This window comes from Sus scrofa, chromosome 10 (genome assembly GCF_000003025.6).
Source record: "Sus scrofa isolate TJ Tabasco breed Duroc chromosome 10, Sscrofa11.1, whole genome shotgun sequence".
NCBI classification, from domain to species: domain Eukaryota; kingdom Metazoa; phylum Chordata; class Mammalia; order Artiodactyla; family Suidae; genus Sus; species Sus scrofa.
This window is the reverse complement of record NC_010452.4, coordinates 6,852,304-6,873,234: the sequence shown is the minus strand read 5'-3', so window position 1 is coordinate 6,873,234 and position 20,931 is coordinate 6,852,304. Positions and strand designations below refer to the sequence as shown.

Genomic DNA, 20,931 nt, shown 5'->3' with positions numbered 1-20,931 from the left:
TGATGGTGGTGATGATGACGGTGGTGATGATGATGATGATGATAACATAGTGATGATAATGATGACGACGGTGGTGATGACGGTGATGATGATAACGATGGTGATGGTGGTGATGATGACGGTGGTGATGATGATAGTGATGATGATAACATAGTGATGATAATGATGACGACGGTGGTGATGACGATGGTGAAGGTGATAACAATGGTGATGATGGTGGTGATGATGACGGTGATGATGATGGTGATGATGATGATAACATAGTGATGATAATGATGACGACGGTGGTGATGACGGTGATGATGATAACGATGAGGATGACAGTGGTGATGATGGTGATGATGATAATAACATAGTGATGATGATGATGATGGTGATGATGATGATGATGATGATGATAGTGAAGATGACGATGGTGATGACGATGGTGAAGATGATAATTGGTGATGATGATGGTGATGATGATGATAACATAGTGATGATAATGATGATGGTGATGATGACGACGGTGAAGGTGATAACGGTGGCGATGATGATGATGGTGATGATGATAGTGATGAGGATAACATAGTGATGATAATGATGACGATGGTGATGATGACGATGGTGAAGGTGATAACAGTGGTGATGATGATGATGGTGATGATAATGAGGATGATAACGATGAGGATGACAGTGGTGATGATGGTGACGATAACATAGTGATGATAATGATGACGATGGTGATGATGACGACGGTGAAGGTGATAACGGTGGCGATGATGATGATGGTGATGATGATAGTGATGAGGATAACATAGTGATGATAATGATGACGATGGTGATGATGATGACGGTGAAGGTGATAACAGTGGTAATGATGATGACAGTGGCAGTGGTGATGATGATCCAAGCATAAAAACATTTCCAAGCATAAAATTGTGTTGCGAGGCTTTGGTAAGAGATGAGCAAGAACTATGTAACTTCGGTCCCTGCCCTCAAGGAGCTAACTGCATGGTCCCAAATTAGCTTGCTCATCATTTTTCACAGTGAGGCTTATGCTCTTCAATATCAGAAAGACAAATAGCCTGATGGATCAGGGGATTAGTAACCCACAGAAATCCAGGATAGATGAGACAGTCATACAGTTTTGATGTTTGTGTTTTTATGGAAATAACCTGCTTGAAAATTTCTTTTAGATCCTAAGATTCTGAAGACTGCTATTCTGCATGAGTGGACTAAGCTTAATGTCTGAAAAGCTAATTTTTTTTTTTTTTTTGGTCTTTTGTCTATTTAGGGCCACACCCATGGCATATGGAGGTTCCCAGGCTAGGGGTCAAATCGGAGCTGTAGCTGCCGCCTACACCACAGCCACAGCAACTCAGGATCTGAGCTGTGTTTGTGACCTACGCCACAGCTTAGGGCAACGCCGGATCCTTAACCCACTGAGCAAGGCAGGGATTGAACCTGCATCCTCATGGATACTAGTCGGGTTTGTTAACCACTGAGCCACCACAGGAACTCCCTGAAAGGCTAATTTTAAGCTGAATTTTTTGAAGGGCTTCACCATGTCTTCCTGTTGTTCGGTGCATCTTCAGTGGTCTTAGGAGAGCCTCCAGCTTCATGATATTTGTGACATCCTCATGAATCCTACGGAGTTTTTTTGGGGGGTGGGTAGGAGTAGCAGAGTTGGTGATGCCTTGGGGTTGGTGGTGTTGCCTGGTCTTGCAAATCTAAAAGCTTCTTTTCTTCAAACTCTGTGTTTTAGGTAACATAGAGTACAGCTGCCCTGCCACGAATGAATGTGAAATCACAAAGCGCAGACGTAAATCCTGCCAGGCTTGCCGCTTCATGAAGTGTTTAAAAGTGGGCATGCTGAAAGAAGGTAAGGCGGCATGCTGGTGGTCCTGGGCTTTAGGCTGGGGATGGGGAAGGGCTTGTCCAGGGAATTGCAAAAAAGGTCAGAGAAACCAAGAAACGATGGGGGTCCCAGGAGGTACCCTGAATCTGGTGGCAGAATACTCCTCCTTTACGCCTCAACTCCCTGCCCCCTCGTGGCTCACTGTTGACATCGTCAGGAAGGGACAAGGTAGGAGATAGCTGATGTGCTGCTAAACCCACCAGGTGTGCTTGGCAGCTCTGGTTCCTTTCAGCTTTACAGCTTGCGGAGGGCAAAAGGTGAAGGGCAGCCAAGAGACTACTGTCATTGTCTTCTTGCTTTCTTCTCACTACTAGGTTTACAGAGACATCCCTCCCCATCTTGATTGAGGTAAAATTGACAAAAGAATTGTGTCTCTTTAAGGTATATGACCTGTGCTTACTTTGAGAACATACACATACATACGTATTGTGAAATAATCGCCACCATCAAGCCTATTAATATATCCATCCCTTCGTATGGTTACCGTTTTCTCTTTCTTTTTCAAAAAATTCATCTTAGGTGTAAAGTACTCTATTCTTTTCTCATCTTATCCTCGGGACTTCGTTTCTATTATAAAGAGTTCGTAACAATGATATTAAAATTGTTGCTTTCAGTTGGGGATAAGTAACAGCAACACACGCAAGATAACAAGAATGAGCATGTGTTCTGTGCCAAACCAATTGCCTACATTCACACAGCAGGCAACTGGTAGCATCAGGAGCCGAACTCGAATGGTCAGATTCTAGAATTCACTCACTGCCCCACTCATATCAAAGGTCCTGAAATAAGTGTGTGTTTCAGTCGGTTTAATGCAATTCACAATTTAAGAATTGTTCTCTGGGAGCCCTAGATTTAGTTTTTGGTTTATTGTCAGTGTATTTCTGGTACCTGCGTGCTTTTGTAGATGTGCCTATTACATACTGCATCCAGATTTGATTGTCTCCTTCTCTTCAGAAGATTTGCCTGAGTTTAAACCAACTATTATCATTTTACAGCGTACACAGTGGATATGTAGTAATTAACTATTTAAGTGTATTGTTTCTGTTAAGTCAGATAGTGTCTTGTTCCTGGGGTTGGCCTCATGAGACTGTGTAACTCGTTGTTACTGGAGACCTCCTGTTTTTAAATGTTCAAATCCAAGTAGATCCAAGTTTATATTCTCCATGAATGAACCAGAGCTTCAGTTAGGTATGGCATTGCCAGATCTCGTAATTTTTCCTGGACTGTTCCTAGTTCAGGATTTTTACTATGAGAAATGTCTTAGAAAAATGAAAGAATCAAGTTATATTTGGATATGTGGAATTTAAGCTATATTTCTCTTGGTCACCAAAAGCTAACTCCTCCTTTGACGAGGAACAAAGACACTCTCAAAGTCTTCTCAGCTTCGACTTCGAACAAACCGTAAGCAAACAAGTGTATAGCTTTAGAATTAAAGCCTTATGGAAAGATGACCAAGATATTTTGCCAGGTAAAAAAATAAACTAGGAAGCAAATTGCCTGAGCAACATGGACGGACCCAGAGATGATCATTCTAAGTGGAGCAAGTCCGACAGAGAGAGAGAAATACCATATGATATCTCTTCTATGTGGAATCTTAAAAAAAAAAAATAGATACAAATGAACTTAATTGCAAAACAGAAATAGACTCAGAGACTTAGAAAACAATCTTCTGGTTTCCAAAGGGGAAAGTGTGGGGGTGGGAGGAAGGGTAAATAAGGAGTTTGAGATAAACAGGTACACACTTCTATACATAAAATAGATAAACAACAAGGACCTACTGTACAGCACAAGGAACTGTGTTCAATACATTGTAATAACACAGAAGGGAAGAGAATCTGAAAGAGTATATAAATGCTTAACTGAATTACTTTGCTGTACATCTGAAACTATATCAACTATATATCAACTATATCAACTATATATCCATAATAAAAAAAGAAGACGAATTGCCTGTAGGATGACTGAATTTGTATATAAATATATTGTAGATACAATATGGTTATGTTTATATGAAATAAAACTCACAAATTTGTGTTGAAATAATCTATATTAACACCCATGTGGAGTGAAGGTATATACCTGGAGAAGCGGAAGGAAGGGAAGGGATTGGTATCAGTGTCACACTGGGGAGTGAAAAGCAGGAGGCGGAATGCTTTTCCTTTGCGCTCTATATGGCCTTTGGCACTGTTAGGATTTTTCCGCAGTTCACCTCCTTCACATTTACAATTCATTTCCTAAATATTTATTAAGTTCCTCTCATGTGCCAGGCACTCTTCTAGGCTCCAGCGATGCACAGGCAAAAAGACAGGTATGGAGGCTTTTGCTAGGGAAAGCGGATGTGAAAAATGCCATAAGAACAACAGTTTTGACAAAGGAAAACGTATAAATAAAAATCCAACAATAACAACCTAACTGATATGACATAGTCTTTCCTTTTAGGGCGGATGGTAGTGACGCCTGCGTTTGTTGTCGTTGTGGAAAATGTTATCTTAGTAGCTGCCTTAAACCCTCCAGCAGAGTAGCAAACAAAATATATTTCAGAGTGTAACAGGTGATGGACAGTCATTTTTTGGTCTTAATTATTTTTATATTGCCACTTAGTTAAGCTGTAAAGACTCACACTAAACTTAGGCTCATTCAAGGACTTCCCTTGTGGCTCAGTAGGTTAGGAAACTGGTATTGTCACTGCTATGTGTGGGTTTGATCCCTGGCCCAGGAACTTTTGCATGCCATTGTCACCCCCCCCCAAAAAAAAGAATATGAATGGTAGCATATACAAATTTTTTGAAAAACACAAAACCGGAATTTTGGAGTTGAGGAATCATTTTCAAAAAGCAAATCAGTTTTTAAAAAATACTATGAAAATCATCTATCAATTAATCCAACTTTGATTTGGTGTGTCCTAGATTTGGATTTCACGTTCCAAAACGAACATAAACCCTTTTAAGGAGTTGGATTTTACTGCTCTAACTTACCTATTTGCCCTTCCGGGTTGAAGGAGGAAGTGGAAAACAAATTTTCCCCTAAATAATTTTCCCCATTGTGTTTTCAAGCAGGAGCCGTCTTGAAGGGTGGTTAGAGTGACTGAAGAGAGGTGTGAATTGTGTTTAATTAAACATTGTTGGTGAAAGTAAATGGGACGGGTGCTTATCTATAATTCACACCTCTTCAGTTGCTGTTATCAAGCCTTTAGAGGGGCTGTTTTCAAGGGAATTGCTGCTGTTGCTGATATACTCAAAAAATAATTTATTTTCCTTCACTTCCTGGTACCCCCGTTGGTGGAAAACTATCTCTGAGCCCCCTCCCCCAGATGGAGGAGAAGGAATGGTTGTGAGCAAATATGGAATACTCTTTTTTTCTTTTGCACTTAAAAAAATACAGTGAAATATTGCATTATACCCTGCATATAAATACAGAATTATGTTGGGCCATCTCCTTGGCTCAAGCTTACCTTCTCAGCCTGGGCAGAATGATACTGTCTTAAATGTATCTTTATGGATGGAGAGGGATTGCAGTCCCACGCAGTATGTCAGAGATCATGATGTAGTAAATCTATTCAAATATAAACCTGTTCAATTCAATTACCAGTCCCTAATAAAATTTGCCGCTACAACCCCCATGTTGACCACAGCAGCCCATACAGGCTGATGGCACAGCGGGTCTGGAAATTGACAGACAAAATCTATTTAAACAAAAAACAACATTAGTTCTAGAATCTGAAATGAAATCAGATTTCAACAGCTTTGATGGGAACCTTCTTCCTTTAACAGGTATTTTTCTTCCACTAACCCAGTGGATCTCAGATAAAATGCCGCCTGCGGGAAAGGAAGAAGTTTTCATTAAAAAAAAGGGGGGTTTCGAGAAAAGTGAGACTTCCCCTCTTTTTAAAATAAGCCTTAATTTTATCGACGGGCATTTCTGTCAGGGGTCTAACAGGGAATCGGGGGTTTACTGGGTAAACAGCCGCCTCACCACGTAAACAGTTAAATTCCTCTGAGACTTGGTTTCTCATTAGCATCAGTATCATATCCAGATGAACTAGGTTTGGTTTTAATATTAAAATGTTTGAATCAAAAAATGGTTATCAGTTGAAGGAAAGACAGAGGTGTGTGGGGAAACGACGCAATGCAAGCACATAACAAAACTGTGAGACGTGCAATAAAAAAAAAAAAAATGCTAGTTTGTTCACATCCAAGTGGTTGCTCCGTTCCACACCCGGAAAATCCCCTCCTCTTTTTCTCATTTCTACTTTCCGCTAAGCCTCACGAATGATGGGCCAGCATTATTTTTTCAGCATCATACCATACTGTTTGTCAGAGAAAACCCATCTATTACAAGATATCTGGTCTCAGCATTCGCTTTTCATTTTTTCCAGGTATTGTTTATTTGAGGGAAAAAAACAAGAACTAATCAAGGGGCACCTATAAATCTGGTCAAGATTTATTTTTATTTTGATCCCTCTCCTTAGTTATTTAAAGGCTATTGCAGGACATATTGGTTCAGTTTTCTCTCTGTCAGTGGCCAACAGAGACGTTTTATGAAAGCAATAATTATTTTATTTAGGTATAGAATTCACTGATCAAAAGATTGAAGAAGGGCTTCTGGCTCTTTATGGGCATGATGGGTTTCACCTTGACCACACAAGTATTTTTCTTTGACTCTTGCACTTGAGAGTAAGATCTACATTTGTGTCCGCTTGTATATTTCCCGGCCAGGGCAGCCCACCTGCCATCGTAGAGACGAACACAGACCGCATCTCAGTCTGGGCAAGTTACTTCATGCCAAGAAAGTGCCCTTTTGACTCTGCCTTTAACAAAACGGCTGTTGAACCTTTCTCATCGTCATTTGCATCATCTGAAAAAATGGTAGTGGCAATAATAGTATTTGCAGATAAAACATCGTGACTATCCAGTAAGATACTGCAAGTTAAATGCTCGGTGTACCATGTGGTCCAGAGCGAGCGCCAGATCAGCGCGAGCTCTTGTTGTTGAGATGGTCAGGGGGAAGCTTTAACGGCAGGGGAGGTAGATTCAAGACCTGGCTCTGCCTGCTCCTGGACCTGGGGCAAGTTATATGACCCCCAGGACTCACTTCCTTTAGACTCCTTGTTTATGAATCAAACACTCAGTCTGTCGTCCACCAGAGGAAATGGACAAAGCACACACATTTCAAAATGTGCAGGAAGAAATAAAAGAATTCTACTAACCTCATAGGTACATTAAATTTTACTGAGGTAATTTTGATATCAGAGCATCGTGGAAAAAAAATCAGAGGAGAGAAATACGTTTTCGCACGCTTCCCTAAGTATTAACTGAGCTTCTCCCTTGTATCTGGCAAAACATTGTGCTTTAGCTTTTAATTCTTATTTTTTCCACCACTTTGCAGTGCGATTTGGGAAGTCCGTTCAACTCTGCCTCTGTTTCCATGTGTGCTGGGGAGCAGTTAGATTAAACTTTCTTTCTCATCCCTTCTACTTTAAAGTTCAATACGTTTATTTTAAAATAATACGTTGGAGTTCCCATTGTGGCGCGGTGGAGACAAATCCGACTGGTATCCCCGAGGATGCGGGCTCTCTGCTTGGCCTCGCTCAGTGTGTCAAGGATCCAGTGTTGCTGTGAGCTGTGGTGTAGGCCACAGATCTGGAGTTGGATCTGGAGTTGCTGTGGCTGCAGTGTAGGCTGACAGCTGCAGCTACAGTTAGACCTCTAGCCTGGGAGCCTCCACATGCCACAGGTGCAGCCCAAAAAGCAAAACATAAAAAATAAAAATAAATAAAATGATAGGTCTGTGGAGATATCGCACTGATATATAACACAGTGATCCTTGAAACTATGCTGTTGATGATCCAGAGCAAGCACCAGATGAGGGCTGTACCCGTAAGTGTGAAAATATGCTAAGAACTATGATTCCACAGATGCGGCTGGCCATGGTGCTAGCTTCTAACTTTTGTCTTAACTGATTAATGAATTCTTTGGATGGTTTCCCTTTTTCTGGAAATCAGGAGGTATGTTAATGTTGTCAAAGTTAATAGAAGTGAGAATTGAAGGAATAGTAATTAATAGATACTTAAATACTTGGGACCTGAAGTCTTGATTATGTATTTTTGTGGTGTTTGTAAAGCTCATACGGCATATTTCTTCACGGCCCCCACCATCTCTTATCAGTGTACTAAAGTACAGCCAGCAGAGGAGTTCCCAGTGTGGCTCAGAGGTAATGAGCCGACTAGAATCCATGAGGGCGTGGGTTCGATCCCTGGCCTCGCTCACTGTGTTAAGGTTCTGGCATTGCTGTGGCTGGGGTATAGGCTGGCAGCTACAGCTCCAATTCGACCCCGAGTCTGGGAACTTCCATATGCCGTGGTTGCATCCCTAAAAAAACAAACAAACACACAAAAAAGTCCAATCAGTAGAGTTTTATTTCTGTGGGCATCTGAAATCTCATCACAGATTGCTCTGCTGCTACCAGTGGGCGATATTTGAAGTTTTGTTGTTATATTTTTAAAATAAAAGCATCGCCGTAAGTGAGAAAGGAAAAGAGTGAGTTTATACAATTTTATGTGCCTTCTAAATACTTCCTCTGGGGCAAAAATGAGATAGTAAAACAAATGAACAAATAGCATAGTTCTGTGGGTTTTTGATAACCATAGCTGCCTTTCCTATTTGGTTTGACCTCTTCAAGTTTCTATTACAGAGGTGCTCAATAGTTTCCCTCACTTTTTTATTTAAAAAGTCTTAAAAAATACCAGCTCGAAGATTCCAGGTAGGCAATTTACAGGATGCAGTAGAATTGTGAGTTTTCCTGTTCAGGGTAAAGGCAAAGTGGAGGTTGGAAATCAGCATTTGGAATAAGTTATGCAGTGTGGAAAGGGCCCAGGGTAGTTCAGTGTCCCTGTCACCTTTAAACCGCACCCAGTGAAGAAAAGTGGGACCCAGAGTTCCCGCTGTGGCTCAGTGGAAACGAATCTGTCTGGCATCCATGTGGTTGCTGGTTCCATCCCTGGCCTCACTCCGTGGATTAAGTAAGGATCAGGTGTTGCTGAAAGCCGTGGTGTAGGTCGCAGATGTGGCTCGAATATGGCATTGCTATGGCTGTGGTGTAGGCCAATGGCTATAGTTCTGATTGGACCCCTAGCCTGGGAACCTCCAGATGTCAAGGGTGCGGCTGTAAAAAGACAAAACCAAACCAAACAAAGAAGGACCCTGGCTGAGATGAGGAGCCCGAGGTTCAGAGGGTGTGGTGACTCACCCAGCTTCCCACTGCGGATCAGTGGGACTGAGGTAGAAGGTCAGGCGTGCCGTATCCCCAGGCCCGTTCTGTATCTGCGTCGAGCTGTGTTGCAGCCTGGGCTCAACAAGGGGTCTTTCCTGCTCCAGCTGTTGTCAGTTGCCCAGCCTCAGCCAGGCAGGCCAGTAGCACCCGGAATATTCATTGAAGGGTGGAGGAAAGGGGCAGCTGTGCTGGCAGTCCTGGGAAGCTGCAGACCTTACGGGCTTAACAAGGGGCTTGTGCCTAAGATACATGTATAGCGATATTCATAAGGAAGGGGTTTTTTCTTAGGATCCTGATCTGAGAAATCCAGGCTCTTCACCTGGAACTTAATGAGGCCACTGAGGATACAGGTGATGGTGGGGAATCTGTGAGGAAAGGCCTCTGTATGATACCTGAGCAGGTAGAGTATGGGCTTGTCCTGAGCTGGAGAAGCTGTCACGTATCGGTGGCCGAGGAGGTCAGGATGGCAGGGTTTGCTCTACTGCACAGAACCATGCATTCAGGTCCATTCATTTTGGTCAGGCTGAATCAGCGAGTGTCCTAGAGGGTTCCCGAGCAAAGAACTTAACCTGAAAAAAACATGAGGATCTGAAATGATATTTCATTTTCAGTTTTTTTGGTTCTCCAATATTTTAAAAGGGTCAAGCCATCAATGCCCTGCTTACATGGCTTTTTTTTTTTTTTTTTTTTTTTGCCAAATCATTTTAAATCCATCAAAAATCACCAGTCTTGGAGTTCCCAGGTTGGGGATCCGGCGTTGTCACTGCTGTGGCTCTGGTTACTGCTGTGGCATGGATCCAGTCCCTGGCCCAGGAACTTGCGCATTGCCAGCCTCTGTAGAATGGAAGACGCTTATCTTCGGTGGTTTCATTAATTAATGACTCACCTCATGTTTAGTAAATCTTTGAGTGGAAAAAAGAAAAGGTAGGAGGGGAGAGGAGTCTTTGTCCAGAGACCCCATTTATTCTGAGCTGGCTCGTCACGTTCCCCAGGGTATACTTCCTGTTTCTACTGTTTCAGTTGGGAGAAGGCATCATGTGGGACGAGAGGAGACAGAGCGCAGATTATATGTTTATTCATTTAGCTGCCATGACATCTCTCCAATCAGTTAGTTGTCTTGAGCCCCCAGGATATAAAGAAGAATGATCCCAGAACTGTTTCACTGCAGCCGCAGCTTGTGTCTTGATTTATATATGGCAGTGGGAACCCCGAGTGTCCTCTGGGTTTACCCTCTCGGCAGGAGACAACAGAGAGCAACTTCTTGTCTAATTACCCTTCCGTTTCATATCTTCCATTTGACTGAAATGTTCCTTTAAGAGGTGTTGCATTTCTCCAGGTAGGTTCGCTTTAAAAAAATACAAAGCTACGCAGCCCATTTATTAACAAGCGGATTTGTTTTCGCTTCCTTAAAGACCCTGCTTAGTGCAATTTATCCTAGCAAAATATCTTTTATAAAAACCTGTGAAGAAGACATTGCCAAGGTGAATTTTTTTTTTCCTCAAGTCTAATATCATTATGCTGCCAAGTGGAAAACAGAAATTATTGGTAGGGAAATTTGGGTTCCTACTGCCTTCAAAAAGCAGAACAAAGAGAAGGAGAAAGCTTTAATGGTATTCAAGGAAAATATTTCTGTGCTGGATGACAGTTAATAGAACTGCATTGACCTCACTGGTATTTCCTGCACTCTCTGTTGTAATATTATCCTAAGAAGCTCCCTCATTAATGCAGAGTATTAAACAAAATAAGCAATTGCAAAGAGCACCTTCTTCGTGAGCTTTGTCTTGATATTACGCCATTGGGAATATACTTAAGGTGCCACAAAAACTTACTTCATGCACAGATGCTGCCTTATCAGATGGTGATTTTCTTGGTCATGCCTTGTTGACATGAAACCTGAATGGTCTTAAAATGAACAGCAAAGATTTTTGAGGGTAAGCGTGGTCTCACTCGTTCGTGAGCGAGCTCAATGTGCATTAGGCTGTGCACTCTGTGCTTCAGTCGGATTTTTATTTTTTTGTTAATCCTTCCAGTGACCTCCAGAGGTGGGTGTTTCCCCCTTTCAGAAAGGAAATAGAAGCTTGAAAGATTATGGTCCTTAGCAAAGTTCTCACAATGCAGGACAGAGTCTGGATTTTGGGGCAGACCTTCTGGCTGGACTGCCTGTGTTCTGTATACGTTTAATACAGTAGAAATATTCGGGTATATGTTTAGCATGGGATTCTTCAGAGGCTCTGAGTATTGTGAGATTCTGAGCTCTTAAAAGAGTAAACATGTTTTGAACCCAGGGCTCACCTGAGTCCTCTGAGTTCTTCATTTACTGTCCAGAAATAGAATGAACTGCATCATGAGACATGATGGAGAGAACAATTTGAAGTGTAAGATATTCTAGAATATCTTGCAGGTTGGCTTCCCACAGGAAGTTCTCGAGATCTCAGCATAAACTTTGGAATAACTTGCCACTTATACACTGTGTGAATAAACATCACCAACCCTCAAGCTGTTCATTTCCTGGGAGCCCTATTGCAGGCGGCCCGTGTTTTTGTCCAGCTGTGTGTCCATCTTGTTGGAATCCAAGCTGGAGCCTCAAGGAACATCTTGTTTTGTGACACAGCTTTGCTCTCTGGCTCCCTTCTTTGGAAAGAACCAAATCCCTTAGAAGTTTTTCTTCTGTCGAAAGGAGTGTACTGGATGCACTGACCTGGAGTACGGTCCGCCTCTGTCGTTTGGGGATGTGGCCATGGCAGACCCCTGGGATAGTACAATCTTTTCTGCCTTATAAATGGGGAACAATGAACTACTGATGTTTAAAGATGTGTCCATGATTCTGTGTATCATCCGTGTGAGTCTTAGGCAGTCCCATATTCCCTGTGGACCTCCAGCTCTATGAACTATTTTATATTTGTATTTTTTTTTTTTCAAAAATAACAATGACATTAGAATTGAAGTGGACAGATCCCTTCATGTGAACTCACGAAGTGCAGCACCGAGAATTGTTTGGACTGCGTAACTCTCCCCTCGCTCGCCGCCTGAGTGTGAGAGGACGGAGGATGGACCTCCCAAGGAGCAGTTCTTTCAGCTCCTTCCTCGGGCTTTAATTGGAATACTGTTAGAAGCTAATCATTTATTGGATTGTCCCCATTTGTCACTTCCATTTGCGAATCTGAAGCAGGAAGCCAGCATTTGTCTAGTACGCTACCAATTTTGCTTCCTTTTGGATTATTAAAAATCCCCAATGGATTTTTGCCCCAAGGGGGAAGAAACCTGCTTCAGCATTTGCTCCTGCGCTGAAAGCCCAGCGACAGCACGGGAAGTGGTGAGGGAGGGGGAGGGGGCGGTCCCAGCCACACAGGACAGGGCTCTCTAGGACGTGGAATTTTCTCCGCCCAGCCTCCAGACAACAGACTTTTGTTCCTTTGCACCAATGCCCACACGTATCAACACGGCATTGGTGTTTATGACGCTGCGCTTACATCTGATGTAAAGGCATTCCGATATGCATTTGGGTAAGGCCACTTCAGGAAGAACTGCCTGGTCTTGTTTCCCTTGGATGCCATCCCTGACTGGTCAGCTACCTTTCTCGGTCCGGCTGTGCAGCGTTCGATTCCATCTGCGCGATGCGAGGCATCCGCCGTGATTTTCTTCCCTCCTCAAATGAAAGGCAGCACAGGCTCGTTCCTGAGAGATGGTTCTGTAGTTGTGTGTCTCTTCTCGCTTAGTAGGTTGTCGAGCCACCAAGCAGCCTCCCTAAGGCAAGCTGTCTGCAAAGGAACAAGCCAGCTGGCTTGGCCAAGGTTGATCAGTGATGAGCGGCAGGCTGGGTTCCAGGTTCACAAAAGCCACTCAGCGGAGAGTAGGTCAGCGGCTTCCCCAAAGCCAATTAGCTGGCAGAAGTCTGAGGTGCCTGGTGCTCGCCAAATTCCCTGAGCCTGATGGTACTGGTGGGGAGTCCATCCTTGGGCTTCCTGGCAAACCAGACTTAAGTGAATGGCAGATTGCGCTGTTTGAGAGCCAGTGTAGTTTTGTGGCTACGAGAACAAATCTCAGGCCCGGCCACTCCCACCCCAGCGTCCCCGGACCCGGCCGGCTGACCGCACAGCCCAGGAGCCGTGCAACTGCTCCTCAGATGCCACCGAGCTCCGCCGATGATCCACCTCATCCATTAGTTTTTACCTGACTTGAGCGTCGTGCCTTTTCATGTTGATGTGACTCTGGATCACGGCATTAAAAGAGAATCAGGTGGAATTGGTTTGGGACGCAGAAAGCTTTGGAGAGACCTTGACAAGGGTGTCGGGGGATTTCTACTCCTTTAGAAGCCCTTTTTCTAGAAGGTGGTTGGGATAAAATGGGACCGATGGCAGAACCCAAAGGGAAGGTTTCTTAGCAACGGCCCTTGGGGTAACCTCTTTCTCCAGTGCTGATGTGTATCTAAAATCAGAACCCTTCCCTAGTTTTCTCAGCGGTGACATTCTCAACCAGGAAGGCTTTTCTAGGTAGGCTGTGTAATCCTAGTTTTAAAATGCTGGGACTTTTTTTTTTTTTTTTTTTTTTTTTTTGCCACGCCATGGCATGTCCAAGTTCCTGGGCCAGGCTCTAAGTGCACCACAGCAGTGACAATGCTAAATCTTTAACCCATAAGCCACTAGGGAACTCCAAGATGGCTGGGCATTTTATCAGAGTTTTTAGGTGTTTTGGGGATATGAGGAATTGAAGGAGTAGAATACATAAGAATGAGATAATTGTATTCATGTGTGTTTCTGCTTAGATCTGTCCTAATTTCCACTTCTGTGTCTCAGCTCCAGTCAGCATCTTACCCCCTTGGCAAGAAAAGCCCACTTATCTCACCTGCCTCTTGATTCTCAGCTACCAGTGGTGATTTTGGTTGGTTGTTTTTGTTTTTTAATGGCCCCCAGAGCCCTTACTTAGTAGCTTCTCTCTGGACTGTTTAATTAATTTCCCTCAACAAAACTCCATCACACATAACTTTTGGGGGCACACAAATTCCTCTTCCTCTTCTGCCCCCCACTTTTGAATATTTTTTTCCAAAATTTCCTCTTTATTTTTCCTTTATTTTATTTTATTTTTAGCTTTTTTTATTACTCAAATAAATTTATCACATCTGTAGTTGTATAATGATCATAACAATCTAATTTCACAGGATTTCCATCCCACAGCCCAGGCCCCCCACCCCCCAAACTGTGTCCTCCAGAGACCATAAATTTTTCAATGTCTGTGAGTCAGCATCTGTCCTGCAAAGAAGTTCAGTCTGTCCTTTTTTCAGATTCCCCATGTCAGTGAAAGCATTTGATGTTGGTGTCTTGTGTATGGCTGACTTCACTTACCATGATAGTTTCTAGGTCCATCCATGTTGCTAAAAATGATGGTATTTCATTCTTTTAATGGCTGAGTAATATTCCATTGTGTATATGTACCACATCTTCTGATCCACTCTCTGTCGATGGACATTTAGGTTGTTTCCACATCTTGGCTATTGTAAATAGTGCTGCAATGAACATCAGAGTGCATGTGTCTTTGCGAGTCATGGTTTTCTCTGGATAGATGCCCAGGAGTGGGATTGCTGGATCGAATGGGAGTTCTATGTTTAGTTTTCTGAGGCATCTCCCTCCTGTTTTCCACAGTGGTTGCACCAATTTACAATCCCACCAACAGTGTACTAGGGTTCCTTTTTCTCCACACCCTCTCCAGCACTTACTGTTTGTAGACTTTTGGATGATGGCCATTCTGGCTGGTGTAAGGTGGTACCTCATCGTGGTTTTGATTTGCGTTTCTCTAATAATGTGTGATGTTGAACATCTTTTCATGTGTTTCTCGGCCATCTGTATGTCTTCTTTGGAGAACTGTCTGTTTAGATCTTCTGCCCATTTTTTGATGGGGTTTGTTTTTTTTGGTATGGAGCTGCAGAAGGTATTTATAAATTTTGGAGATGAATCCCTTGTCAGTCACTTCATTTGCAAATATTTTCTCCCATTCTGTGGGTTGTCTTTTTGTTTTGTTTAGGGTTTCCTTTGCTGTGCAGAAACTTTTAAGCAAAATTTCTTCTAAAAGCAAAGTTTCTACACAACCATGCCGAGTTGCCATTTGGCGACTCCCAAGCTTATGACGTCCGTGATTATCCCCTTCCTACGCCACCTGCCCTGGAGTCGCTTCTCTCTTCTCTTAGACGTTTAGCTCCAGGTCTATTAAGTCTCTTCAGTATCAACATTATCATAATCATTAGTATATTTGAAGCCAATTAAATGGTAATTTCTCTGACCTAAGCCAGTCTTAGGTTGTTACCAAATCGTCTATAATTTGGATATATTTGGGAGAAATGTGGATTCTTGCTTTATGGTCTTGTCTGTGTAAGTATTTCAGTGTGCTGTCCAGGAAATAGACCCTGTTCCTTGGAACATCTGACATGGGTTGGGTTTTTCCTCCAGGGGCTGCTTTCTGGCTACTTATGGATCCAAATGATGTATATCACCAAGCCCATCTCCAAACAGTTCTTCATCCATTTTTTTAATCCACCCACTCAATGAATACATATATATATTTATATTTATTTTATTTTATTTTTTGGTCTTTTTTGTCTTTTTAGGGCCACACCCATGGCATATGGAGGTTTCCAGGCTAGGGGTCCATTCGAGCTGTTGCTGCCTGCCTACACCTCAGCCACAGCAACGCCAGATCCGAGCCGCGACTGCGACCTACACCACAGCTCACGGCAATGCGGATCCCTAACCCACTGACCAAGGCCAGGGATTGAACCCGAAACCTCCTGGTTCCTAGTTGGATTTGTTTCCACTTGCCACGACGGGAACTCTGTCAATGAATATTTTTGAGCCATGGTTCCACACCACTCACTTTATCAACATCAGTGATAAAAAAGTGAACATAACAAATTTCTACCCTCGGGGCATTCGTGATCCATCATAAGCCTGATTACTTATAATTATATAGATTCCCTCTTTCTAAATTGTGCTGGCATTTGTATTCTGTTTCATTCAACTTTGCATTTGCACTTCATGTTCTCCATGTAGGGAGGTAGAGTATAAAAAAGATAAAAAGCTTGGTGTCTCAGATCAGATGGAATCTTTGACTATTGATTGAGTCATTAAAATGTGTCTGTTGCAAAAAAAAATTGAATTTTTAATCTTATTTAATTTTAATTAAATTAAATAGCCTCATGTGGCTAGTAACTGACAAACTGGACAGTGCAGCAATAGACTCTGAGTTCAATCCAAACCTTGCTACTTACTAGCTGTGGTATCTCAAACAAGTTACCTTACCCTTTTTAAGCCTATAAAATAGGGTTGTAATTCTAACTGCCTCAGAAGGTTGTTTTGAGGTTTAAATGAGATAATAAAGTTAATATTCTTTGGCACAGTGCCTAGTAAACAAATAAGCAATCATACAATATCAAATATCCTGTTAGTGATAGTTTTTTGTATTCTATTACTCACTTAGTATTTACCATAGAGCAAAGCATAAACAGCCTCAGAACAGGGACTGTATTTGTTACGTTTTAGTCATTCATGACACGAAACATAATAATGATGACATAGTAGTGGCTCAATAAAATATAACTGATTCTTTTTTTAGCCTACTTTATTAGCCTTTCAGTTACATTATTAAAATGAGTGCAGGAGTAATTTTGTCATAAGTAATGATTTTAGACACAATTTCTAGGCTATCGTCATATATAAATCATTTCTACATTTTCCTTTATATGAGTGTGACCATGACAGAATTGTGTTTCAGAAGTCATGTTGTGTTGAATTTATATTGAATTCCCTGATGATACAGCAATTGATATATTCTGAATCAAAAAAAAAGAATGAAAAGAAGATGAGAAATGCCATTGTTTTTCATCTGTCTTCCCCATAGATGTTTGATATGTTAATGAGCATAAATGAGAAAACTAAGACTTCTTTTTTTAAATTGAAGTATAGCTGACTTACAATGTTGAGTTAGTTTCAGGTCTATAGCAAAGTGATTCAATTTCATGGAAGTTTACATATCCTTTTTCAGATCCTTTTCCATTATAGATTATTACAAGATACTGAATGTAGTTCCCTGTACTATCCAGTAGGTCTTTGTTATTTACCCACTTTATGTATAGTAGTGATATCTGTTTATCCCAAACTCTTTAATTTATCCCTGTCTCCCTCTCCCTTTCCCCTTTGGTAACCATAAGTTTGTGTTCTATGTAAGACTCATTTTAAATAACTCATATAAATTACTTGCCCAAGATCATACAACTAATAAATGGCAAAGGCAGAATTCGATCCTGATTTCTCAGACTCTGACTGACATACGCTGTTCTGATATTCATAATGAAGTCTTGTGGTTTCCCCCTAATGAGTCAATGTTACCAGAGAGTCAAGAGATGAAATATTATTTCTAGCACATGGAAGCCACCCCTTTCTGCTCTTCCTTTTGTGAGCAAGGAGACCTTTATTTGAGGGAATGGTTTTGGTGCCAGAATGGTCTGAATTCCAGAGTCATTCCTTGTAGACACCCTAAAACAGGAGGACTATGTAATCACAGGACTGGTTTCTGATTCTGTAAATGTTGCTCTCTGTAGGACCCCAGTAGTACTTCTGAGAGTGTCTGTGTAGGATATTACTACACTTTCCTAGAAATGGTTTGCATCGGAGTTCTGGTCGTGGTGCAGTGGAAATTAATCCGACTAGGAACCATGACGTTGAGGGTTTGATCCCTGGCCTCACTTGGTAGGTTAAGCATCTAGCGTTGTCATGAGCTGTGGTGTAGGTTGCAGACGTGGCTCAGATCCGGCGTTGGTGTGGCTGTGGTGTAGGCCAGCAGCTGTAGCTCCGATTCAATTCCTAGCCTGGGAACCTCCATGTGCTGCGGATGCAGCCCTAAAAAGACAAAAAAATGAAATGGTTTGAATCAAGTTGGAGCTGCTCAGATTTCTGAACAGCACCCCTTCCGTGTAGGATCTCACAGGCGATTGTTTAGCAGAAGAGACTGCCAGTGCTTAGCATCTGTCCCGAGAGGCCGTCCAGGCATTGTCTGAGGATTTCATTTTCTGTTGGTAGCATTACGTCCATGCTTTGCAGTCATCAGGTCTGAATTTGTGGTCTATGAACAAATGCATTTCTCAACAATTGCATGTATGTCTGTAGGTCTCCCCGGAAGTCCTTGATTAGGGTCTGTAGGGGATAGTGTAGACAAATAAAGCCCCACTAACGGTGACAAAGTGGAAGGAACAGCGATGCAATGCAAACACCATATGCCCAGGAAATATCAGAGAATCTGCTGGTTATCTCACAAATCTTTACCTATCTGGTTATGTGCTCCAGCAGAGGACACCTACCAAAAGTTTCGTTAAGGCAGAAAAGAGCAAACTCCCCCCGGTTTTTACAAATAATTCTACTTCTCTTTTAATGCCACTCGGGAAGTGGCCTCTTTGAAGGTTCCGCAGCTCATAAAGCTGGGACTTCTTCCCTTCCCCACCTTCCTTACTTAACTTGCCGTCACAGAAGCTAACTAGCAGCCGTAGTTAATGCATCGATTTTAGCTGGAGACCCAGAAGGAGCAAGTGCTGGAGTCAGCGGAACTCTTAAACAGTCCTCGGAGACCAGAGTCATTTGCACATTGGAAAACAGCTAATGGGCCAGGGAAGCAGAGGTTAGTTGCAGGGTCTTTGCTGTGTCTCCTTTCCGTCACAGTGGGAGAGATCACTGCTAAAGAAAAAAAGAAAGAAAGAAAAAAAAAGTCTTCTAACCAAGGAATCTGTACCTTATTCTTGTTCTTTATTTTCACTTTCCTTTTTCTTCAGGGCTGGATATTTTAAAGAAATTCAGAGCTGAGGGGAGTAGAGGGAAAAATGATGAAAAATGATGAATCCTTAGTTTCTTTTGACATGGCAAAATTCCCATAGGTAGTGTGATGCCTTACAAAGGCATGGCCTTCGTACATGGGCAAAGTAAAGAGAACAGAGGTGGGCCTGAAGACGGGTCGTTCGACAAAGCCTACGGAGATCATGGAATTTGCTAATAGACAACCCTGAGTGGCTGTTAGGTAGCTAGTCACTCCCAAGGCTCTTCGTCTCTCCAGCCTCAGTTTGTTGTTCCATAAACTAGTGATCGTGAAAATGACGCCTACCCTCCAGAGCGGGCTGTAAGGATTAAATAACGTGTTCAGATACTTAGCACAACATCTGACAGTTATCAGTCCTTGGTAAATGTTAGCTGTTATTATTATCGCCGTCACCACTCTTATTCTGTTGTCCAGGTGTTCAGGATGCTGCCTCGCTAAACCAAAAACAGATCTGTTCTGCTTGGTCTCAAATGTCATCTCTCTGGAATTTTTTTTTTTTCCCCTCCAAAATGACCAAGTGCTGTGCTCACAGCAGGTTTGGGTCGTCTTTACACTGCTGCTCTCTGTGACTTACTGGGGTCGGAGGTCCCCAGTAATGCTCTGTGTGACTCCAGCCCAAGACCCTTTCCTGTGGGCATGAGATCTGAAGGTGACAAGCAGGGTCAGCAGAACCTGCCAGAATCTCGGAGACCCGTCCGTGGGTGGTGGGGGGGACGTGACACAAGTCTGTCACAGACTGGAAACAAATGCCCTTGCCGCCACGGCATCACTTCTCATCCAGATCAGGGCTAGCTTTTTCCAAAGTGCAATTTATGGCAGCTGTAGTTCCTTTTGGATATGCTCATGTGTTCATTCACTTCCAGCTTTTCAGGATAAATAATATATGAGTCGTGAGTGAAGAAGGCTTTTGCCTCCACCTGGAACTTTTAAGAACCATGCCATCCCTTAAAAACTGTGCTGTTTTAGGGTTCTTGTTTCTGTGGTTTCAGGTGTCTGAACACCTTGGGTTTAAGGTTGTGGGATGCTGGGAACCGGCAGGTTCTTTACGTGTCTCCCCCAAATTCTACCTCACAGCCATTATTCCAGCAGGACGAGCAGAGTCCAAGTTGCTTCTGCGTAGGAATGTTGATTCTAATCTTGATTCCCCCCGCTTCCTCTCTGTTATTGACCTTAGAACATCAAATCAGCAGCAGCATCTCAGAGCTCGTACGGCACCTGTAAGCTTCAGTAGGTGTGCCCTCGGTGCATATCTCCTGGCAGTGGTTTCAGACCCAGAGAATGGTTGGAAGGTTTGGCATGGCGAGAAAGAGAAAGCAAAGAGGAAAGGAGAGAGGAGAGAGAAAGGAAGAGAAACAAAAACAGAAAAACCGACTCCCTAGTACAAATGACCTGAGTTCTCTGCTTTAACTTGCTTTCTTTAATGCAGTTGCCTTTCTGTCTCCCTGTATACCCTGGTAAACCAGCAGAAGAATGCTGATGAGACCAGACTCTCTCCCTCTACACCACCCCCGCCCCCATTTCCTTTTGGGGTAAGAGGAAACCCAAAAAGTTTGTCCTTTTACTTAGTGCCATCCTTGAATAAGAAACTAGTCCCCTGCCCCTGGCGAGGGGCCGGCGGGGGGAACCTGGTTACTAGGTGGATACACTGCCTGACCAGCTATTCCTGTGTCTGCTTGCCTCTAATTAAAGTACTTGCTATGAGCGATTTTTAAGCACCGGAGCTTAATGAAGTTAGAAAAAGGATTTAGATGCAGTTTGTGAAGACTTCAAATTGTTTGCGTTTTTTCTCTCGGGAGAACTGTTAAAGTCTGGAGGCATTTTGAATTACTTACAATGTATTCCATTTTGTTCTTTTAAAAATGTCTCTTTTAGCCTGTGCATAGCTGGGAAAAAAAAAAAAAAAGCCCGCTGCCCAT

General features: G+C 42.6%; 1 protein-coding gene across 25 annotated transcripts in view; it reads left to right on the top strand.

Moving 5' to 3' along the window:
- The window catches only part of ESRRG (estrogen related receptor gamma), a 660,805-nt gene that overhangs the window by 498,185 nt on the left and 141,689 nt on the right, over positions 1 to 20,931 (top strand). For all 25 annotated transcript variants that reach the window (XM_021064111.1, XM_021064112.1, XM_021064110.1 and 22 more), the window contains one exon: positions 1,748 to 1,864. In XM_021064111.1, coding sequence (XP_020919770.1) covers positions 1,748 to 1,864 — 117 coding nt within the window. The remainder of the gene's footprint in view (positions 1 to 1,747; positions 1,865 to 20,931) is intronic.